Genomic DNA, 9,631 nt, shown 5'->3' on the forward strand with positions numbered 1-9,631 from the left:
TTGATTACTGTACACGCAATAACCCTTATCTCCGAGTGGATTCCAGGCCTTGATAAATGGTGACTACCATGTAAATAATATATATATATATAGTTTTTGAAAAGAATTTACAAGTGCGGACATTATTTGTGTCACTATATATATATATATATGTGTGTGTGTGTTTGTGTGTCTGTGGTAAAAAATAGTGATATTATTAGAAACAAAATAGTTCCTAAAATTTATACTAGAACTTTCTGCAAGAACCCATGGTGCTATGGTTAGAGTACTTGGTAAAAATCAGTTGTAATTTAAATACTCGTAAACGTTGGAGTGTAAATCCTCAGTAAGATTAAAAACAAAAATTTCAAGTGACATAGGATTTTAATGCAAACTTCGCTAATGTTACGAGATGAGAACAGTATTTTGAAGAATGAAATAATATGACTAATCTAAACTGAAAAGTGTTAAAAATTTTAGTTTAATAATTGACAATAGAAACAAGTTAATTTTGTTAATCAATATTGCATAAAACTATACTCATTTTATTTTGAATTTAATTAATAATAAATATTGTGAATATTTTTAATAAAAACTTACATAATAAATTAAATTTTACAACATTAATTATATTTTTTGAAATTTATTGTGTATTTTCAGAATTTTAACAATGAAAAGAAATTCATTAATGGATGAGAAGGACTTTTCTTCATTGGTGATTGAAAAAGTTTGAAAATAATTCAAAATACATTCATAAAATCCTCGAAAGTTGAAATTTATTAGCGTGTATATAATAATACAATAACGTTAATATATCCTTGTTGAATAAGATGCAATCAAACATGAGAGAGAAACCACATTCTTGTGAAGTATGTGGTTCTTCTTTTGCATATACGTCAAGCTTGTTGCGTCACATGAAAACACACACGGGAGAGAAACCATATTCATGTGAAGTATGTGGTTCCTCTTTTGCACAGAAGTCAGCTTTGTTCAGTCATATGAAAACACATACGGGAGAGAAACCATATTCTTGTGAAGTATGTTGTTCTTCTTTTGCATGGAAGTCAGCTTTGTTCAGTCATATGAAAACACATACGGGAGAGAAACCATATTCATGTGAAGTGTGTGGTTCTTCTTTTGCATATACGTCAAACTTGTTGTGTCACATGAAAACACATACGGGAGATAAACCACATTCTTGTGAAGTGTGTGGTTCTTCTTTTGCAGATAAGTCAAACTTGTTGCGTCATATGAAAACGCATACGGGTGAGAAACCACATTCTTGTGAAGTATGTGGTTATTCTTTTGCAGATAAGTCACACTTGTTGCGTCACATGAAAACACATACGAAAGAGAAACCACATTCTTGTGAAGTTTGTGGTTCTTCTTATGCAGAAAAGTCATATTTGTTGCGTCATATGAAAACACATACGGGTGAGAAACCACATTCTTGTGAAGTATGTGGGTATTCTTTTGCAGATAAGTCAAACTTGTTGCGTCACATGAAAACACACACGGGAGAGAAACCACATTCTTGTGAAATATGTGGTTCTTCTTTTGCACAGAAGTCAGCTTTGTTGCGTCATATGCCAACACATACGGGAGAGAAACCATATTCTTGTAAAGTATGTGGTTCTTTCTTTGCATTGAAGTCAGGCTTGTTGAATCATATTAAAACCCATACGGGAGAGAAACCACATTCTTGTGAAGTATGTGGTTCTTGTTTTACATGGAAGTCAAATTTGTTGCATCATATGAAATCACACACGGGAAAGAAACCACATTCTTGTGAAGTATGTGGTTCCTCTTTTGCACAGAAGTTTACTTTGTTGAATCATATGAAAACCCATACGGGAGAGAAACCACATTCTTGTGAAGTATGTGGTTCCTCTTTTGCACAGAAGTTTACTTTGTTGAATCATATGAAAACACATACGGGAGAGAAACCAAATTCTTGTGAAGCATGAGTTCTTTTTGTTCGGTCCACAGCAGCATTTTTCATATATAATTTATTGCTTCTTGGCATTCTTACCTGAACTGATTGTTTCATTAAAGCCACACCAATCAGAAGTTATGGAGTAAAAAGTGTAATTTTTGTGCAATTTTGGGGCATTTTTGACCCCTTTCAGCTCCTCGTAATGCGGAATCCCAGTGAAAACGGACAACCGATGCAGTTTCTTTCCTTAAGACATGTATATTTTAATTCAGCACCATGGAAAACTACTATATAGCTGTACATATCAAGTTCTTGAGTAATATGAAAAAAGAGCTCCAAAAATACATTTTTAGCCCTAAAAATCCCAGAGGAATGCGAACCAAAATTTTGCCAGGGTCATTCATAATGAATTCATATTAAGAACAATATCTTCCACATTTTGGCCAAGTTTCAGGAAAATCTAACGGATGGATCAAACGCTATGGGGTAAAAAAGTGTAATTTTGGGCATTTTGACTTCTTTTGAGTCCCTGGGGACGCCGAATCCCAGTGTAAAGGGATAACAGTTCAGATTTAGGCCTTAACACATGTAAATTTGAGTTAACCACTGTGAAATGTTTTTTTTTTTACTCCGGATGGAGGAGATGAAACCAATGATTTCGACGATCGTTTTTATAACCACAAGTCATGGTGAGCAACCAATGAAAAGCTTCTAAAGTTACTATAAAAAATTGTCGAATTTTGGATTCAATCAGTTCGCCGACATCTTTGTTACTGGTAATTACACTCAGGATCGTACTACACTGCTTCGTCGCTATCTCTCTTCAACATAATGTCTCAACACTAAACAGGTTTTGTGCTCAGTTATCGTCTTTGATTTTTCGGAATCTAAATTCGAATTGTGGCAGGTAAAATGTCTGGGGTATCTAAGGATTCGGAAACTATGTAAACAACACAGAATCCTAACGACCCCTAATTTCTTTAAAAAAACGCAACTTTTTTTGTAGAACTGATTCAATGCGTAGACGATAGAAGTCTGTCTCTGATTATAAGAGATGCCTTGGATGATGGACGGAAAACATTGAACATATTAAGAGAACATTATTTATCAAAAGGGAAACCGAAAATTATATCACTATATACAGAACTAACGTTTCTGAAATGTAACGAGGATGGAACTATTACCGACTACGTTATAAGGGCAGAAACAACCGCCAATGCCTTAAAACTCTCAGTTGAAATAATAAGCGATAGCTTGTTGATATCAATGACCCTCAATGGACTTCCAACCGATTTTAAACCATTTACAACTGTTTTAACGCAAAAAGAAACCCATAAATTTCAGTGAATTTAAAGTGGCTTTGCGCAGTTACAAAGAGACTAATCGAATGCTCGTGGACAATAATAACTCCAGCAATATTATGAAGTTCAAAAATGCTTCTCGAAAGCAGACACCACCAAATTACGCAACTCACCGTAACGTTTTCCCCAAAAGTAATTATCCCAAGAAAAAGAATAAAATTATCTGCTATAATGGCAGATGACCCAACCACAAAAGTTTCCAATGCCGATACAAACACTCTAAAATGGACTCCGTAAAAAACGTTGAGAACTTTGACGAAGAACATACATTTCTATTCACATATAACTTTGACAATACCACAAACGGTAAAAATCTTCTTGTAGACTGAATCTGGTTTTATTAATTTTGATTCAAACTTTAATCCACAAAGTCATTTTGTCGAACTTGCCGACTGTAGTCAAATAAATGATATAGTCTTAGAAAGAGGTGATGCTAAAATATCCCTAAAAATAATAAATAAATGCGAAATCTGTAACTGTATTCTAAAAATGTTCTGTTCATACCTACATTTAAGCAAGACATATTTTCCATGCAGGCTACCATTAAACAAGGCGCAAATATAAAGTTTGGACAAAACAACTCAAAATGGATTAACCCTACTGGAACTGTATTTGACATTAAAGAAAATGGCCGACTATATTATTAAAAGGTATGGTTCCCTCAGAAACTGCCTGTCACGACTTGAAAACCTGGCATAAAATTCTAGGACACTGCAATACAGCTGATATTAAAAAAAAAATACCAAATGTAGTCGAAGGCATGAAAATAATACCTTCAGACGATCTCCCAAATTGTGATGTGTGTGCACAGTGGAAAATGACAAAAGATATAAGCCGAACGCCAGATAAAAAAGCTATGAAAATTCTCTCACTTGTGCATTGTGACTTGCAGGTCCAATCAGCCCGATGGCGTGAAATAATCTAAGGTATGTTTTGAACTTTATTGATGATTTTTCCGGTTTAATTATAGTTTATTTTCTAAAAAATAAATTCGACACTATCCTCGCCACTAAGAAATATTTAGTTGATATTGCCCTGTACAGCTCGGTAAAATGTATTTGCTCAGACAATGGGACTGAATTTACTAGTAAAGACTTTGAACTTCTATTAATTAACCACTGTATTAAATACAAGAAATCTGCGTCGTATTCCCTCTTCCAAAATGGCACAGTTGAAAGGGCATGGCGAACCCTTTTTGAGATGACAAGATGACTACTTATCGAATCCGAATTAGCGCATAGTTTATGGACATACGCTTTAATGGCAGCAGCAGCAGCATATATTAGAAATAGACTGTTCAATAGAAGATTAGCCAATATACAGTATGAAGCGTTTTGCGGTGTAAAACCCCAAATGAACTGAATGCATATATTTGGTTCAGATTTTATAGAAAATACCATTAAACTAAATATGAAAAGCGAAAAAGATATTTCGTAGGTTACGATAAAAGCAGTCCAGCATATTTAATCTACTTTCCAACCCAAAATGCCATAAAAAAAGGGTTAGATGTGTAAACTTCAGTGATTCATTGAATTTAAAAAATGGCGATCCAGTGGATGAAAAACAAAGAAATATTACCTAGCATCTTAATCAATCACAATGAAAATATTAATAACGACGACAATTACAGAACTACTAACGAAAATATTAACCAGACACGTTGATACATGATAAGTGAGCGAAAAAGGCCAGACTTCTAAAAATTGAAAAGATACAAGACTACACCGTGGATTACTGTTACTCATTGAAAAGCGCACCAGAAATTTATAATAACACATACGAAATAGTGGCAAAACCAACAGATAATAATACAATTACTTCGTGCTGGGGGGTTTCCCAAAAAAATCTCAACTTCTGGCAGTGAAAATTTTAAAGCAAGATTTGTTGCAAAAGGTTTTTCACAAATATCTGGAGTGGAATATTTTGCAACATTTTCACCAACGACAAATTTAATGACAATTAGAATGTTATTACAACTTACCGACAGTATAATTTAAGGATACATCAAATGGATGTAAAAAAAATGCTTATTTAAATGCTCTGATTGACTGCGAAATCTATATTTACCCTCCAGAGGGATTTAAAATGAAAAATAAAAAATGTGTATGGAAACTGAATAAATCGTTATATGGACTAAAACAAAGTGCTCACAATTGGAATTTAACACTCCGTAAATATTTAATACAACAGAAATTCAAGAAACGTCCTGTAGACGCATGAATGTACACTAGGCACCGCCAAAAATGGCCGCAAAATCAAGTTGTTTTTGTTTTTTAAAACTAAATCACATTTATTAAAATCCATTATTTCTGAGTAACTTTTTTTTTTCCAGAAAGATAAAACCCTGAATTTTATCATATAGAAAACAGAATAATGTAAAACTTTTTCTACTATTTTTAATTAAATTTTAAATGTTAAATTTTCCCAAAAAGTTAACAATTGACATTTTTGTCTTGCACAAAAAACGTACTTAAATATTAAAAAAAAAAGGGTTTTGAAATAATTCATTTATTTATTGTCTAACTAAGATTTAGGATGATTTTCTAAGAGAATATGCAAAAATATTATAATATAAGTACCTGAATTTCAAATAATTCCACTTATTTATATAGCTAACCAGATATTTCGCGTCCATGTAGAGTCTAGATCGACTCTGTTTACGTTTGCGTTTTATAAGAAAACTATGGAAGACCAAACCGGCAAAAAAACCTTATTTTTCAGTGACGAAAATTTCAATGTATTATTAAGCTGAGGCTGGCCAGTACCAGATGGGTGACCATTTGTATGAGTTTGGTTTTTAATGTGTATGTGTGTGGGGGCCAGCCTCCCCAAAATGGGGGGGGGGCAATTTAAAGCATAATAAAAAAAATTATTTCAGCGCGTTTTGTCCACCGTAGTCGAAAGGCGGCAAACGTTTTCAAACGGGATCGAAAAAAATGATGCTATTTTTAACACAAAATGCACAATATTTATCGAATTTTTTTTTTTATCGATTATTCAAAGCATGCCCTGTTTAATAATGGTCATGCATTATTCGGCTCGCTAAAAAAAAATTGTTAATTTATTTATCAAAAATTTTAAAATGGCTTTTTTCGTATAAATATTTAAAAAATTTGTTTTTGTTTTGCTTAACTTAAATTAATTATTTTACTTAACATATTCACCGAATTTCACACTTCAAAACTCAACAGCGGGATAATTAAACACAATCGAAGTTCTGATATTCAGACGTCAAAATAAGGTATGCAAACAAGTTTTTTTTTTAAATCTATAATTCTGTCCCTTACAACGACACAATATGTTTTGTTCAGTTTCAGATGATTATTCTAAGCATATTTGTTCCCACTTCAAAACAAGGGGGGTTGTGGGTTTGTAAGAAAAATAAATATATATATATATATAAATATCGTTTATAAAAAATAAGTACACTGTTATAAAGTTCATTCTTCTCCTAATAATCGCTGAATATTTCGTATTGATCGGATAATTACCTGATTTTTGGTAGATTTTTAAAAAGACGGTCCGTCAAAAAGTACTGACCTGCTCCCCCCCCCCCAGTTTTGGCGGTGCCTAATGTATACCAAAAATGTAGGTAATGGACTAAAATAAAGTGCTCACAATTGGAATTTAACACTCCATAATTATTTAAAAGAACAGAAATTCAAGCAACGTCCTGTAGACGCGTGAATGTATACCAAAAATGTAGGTAATGAATTGTTGATTTTTTTTTTGGGTTACTCGTCTCAATCTGTGACAACACTTTAAAAGATGTGAAGAAAAAATTAACTAAAATATTTTAAATGGCCTTCTAAAATTTATTTTAAAACCAGATCTAAGTAAAAAGCCTATAGTAATCCATTATGACAACCAGACCAGTATCTTATTAGCAAATAATTCTATGATCCATCAAAGGTCGAAGCATATTTATATAAGATATCATTTTATACGGAATGAAATAAGTAAAAATAAATTATTACTCTTAGTTATGTGACATCTGAGAATAATATAGCCGACATTTTCACTAAACCTATAAAAAGAATAAAATTAAACATTTTATAACCGGACTTTTTGGAATCTAATTATGAATAAATCTCTTTTCAGAAACCCAAAAAGAGAAGCATGAACAGTCGAGATCACCGCTCCCTCTACAAAAAATAAATAAATTGTAAATTCCCCAGACACGGGGTTAAACTGCGACCATTTCTATCTTACTAACCAAATTAACCAACTAATATCTAACATAATGTTTGCAGTTTTTGTGAAAAAAATTTTTTATGCATATTTGTGAATTTTTTTATTGAATGTTTATATATATTAAAATAGGATTCTCTTTGTATGTTTATATATATATACATTTAAAAAGTGTGTATTTTTATATTTATAAAAAAGTTAATGTGATTTACAAAAACATGGCTGCTTTTTACACACATTATACCAATATATTAATAATTCTTTTTGCACACATTATACCAATATATTAATAATTCTTTTTGCACACATTATACCAATATATTAATAATTCTTTTTGCACACATTATACCAATATATTAATAATTCTTTTTGCACACATTATACCAATATATTAATAATTCTTTTTGCACACATTATACCAATATATTAATAATTCTTTTTGCACACATTATAACAATATATTAATAATTCTTTTTGCACACATTATACCAATATATTAATAATTCTTTTTGCACACATTATAACAATATATTAATAATTCTTTTTGCACACATTATACCAATATATTAATAATTCTTTTTGCACACATTATACCAATATATTAATAATTCTTTTTACACACATTATACCAATATATTATTAATTCATTTTACACACATTATACCAATATATTATTAATTCATTTTACACACATTATACCAATATATTAATAATTCATTTTACACACATTATCCCAATATATTAATAATTCTTTTTGACCAATGAGAATAAAGACAAAGTCCTCCAAAACAAAAAAAATTATTTTATTGGTTTGTTTTTATTTGTTCAGTTTTATTTTTCTTTTTATTTATTTTTTCTTTCCTTTTCTCAAGTCAAACAAAAATTGAATCCGAAAGGATTTTTCCATTATATCCATAAAGGGTGTGTGTGAAATGTTTTTTACTCGTGATGGGAGAGATGAAACCAATTATTTTGACGATCGGTTTTATAACCACAAGACATGGTGAGTAACCAATGAAAAGCTTCTAAAGTTACTATAAAATTGTTGAATTTTGGATTCAATCAGTTCGCCGACATCTTTGTTACTGGTAATTACACTCAGAATCGTACTATACTGCTTCTTCGCCATCTTTGTTCAACATAATGTCTCAACACTTAACAACCATCGTGAAAAAAAACAAATATAGACATAAGTTTTTGGTAAGAAATAAGAAAATAGAGCCACAAAAAGAGGCGTTTTTAGCACTGAAAGTCCCCGGGGACACAAACCAAATTTTTGCCAGGGTTACCCATACTGGATTTATATTAAGAACAATGGGCTCCACATTTTGGCCAAGATTAAAAAAATCTAATGCATGGATCAAAGGTTATGGGGCAAATGTGTCATTTTGGCATTTTTGAGCCCCTAGACTAATGGATTCACAGACGCATGGATGCCACTGATAGGGTACTCTCCAATAAACCGATTACATCTTAAACATTACTTTATTTCATGTATATTTTTAACAGTGGGTTTGGGATATGTCAGTCTAGGAAATGGCTTAAACAGTTTATGATTAAAACATTAATTTATTTCATAGATATTTTTAACAGTGATGTGGCGGACATGAAGTCAGTCTTGGGATTGTATGAGAAAAGTGCAAATATGTACTAGCAGAATACCCAGTGTCGTACAAGATTGAATGCGATAGGTGAAAAACATATAGTATCAGAATACCCAGCATAGCCTGGGATCAAATGAGATAGGTGGAAGATATATATTAGAAGAATACACAGCGTCACCCGGGATTGGATAAGATAGGTGGAATATATATACTATGAGAATACCTGGAATTTATTGGTGTGTTTGTAATTAAATAATCAGCCCAGGCAATACATCAGTCATTATTTTAGTAAGGAGAGGGAATGATAATGTGGGTTAGGATAAAATTATGAAAAATTATTGTCGAAATTAATAACATATCCAAAAATTATGAAAAACGATGAAATGTAATGTCTAAATCGTAAACTTTTTCAGCCATTTCCGGGACTGACTTCATATCCCAACCCCACTGTAAAAATATACATTAAATAAAGTAATGTCTAAAACGTAAATGGTTGTAGCCATTTCCGGGACTGATTTCCTATCCCCCACTCACCTGTTAAAATATAGATGAAATAAAAT

The 9,631-nt window shown here is 31.7% G+C and overlaps 1 protein-coding gene across 1 annotated transcript; it reads left to right on the plus strand.

Annotated features, from left to right (window-relative positions):
• The first annotated feature begins 645 nt into the window (after positions 1-645).
• On the plus strand, positions 646-7,867 carry LOC145270459 (uncharacterized). The gene is made up of 2 exons (XM_080126094.1): positions 646-4,202; positions 7,378-7,867. Exon 1 carries the CDS (start codon positions 810-812, stop codon positions 1,944-1,946), a length of 1,137 nt encoding a protein of 378 aa, XP_079982220.1. The 5' UTR covers positions 646-809; the 3' UTR covers positions 1,947-4,202; positions 7,378-7,867.
• Positions 7,868-9,631: the final 1,764 nt, after the last annotated feature.

Source organism: Euprymna scolopes, chromosome 46 (genome assembly GCF_053919585.1).
Source record: "Euprymna scolopes isolate OS-2025 chromosome 46, ASM5391958v1, whole genome shotgun sequence".
NCBI lineage: Eukaryota > Metazoa > Mollusca > Cephalopoda > Sepiida > Sepiolidae > Euprymna > Euprymna scolopes.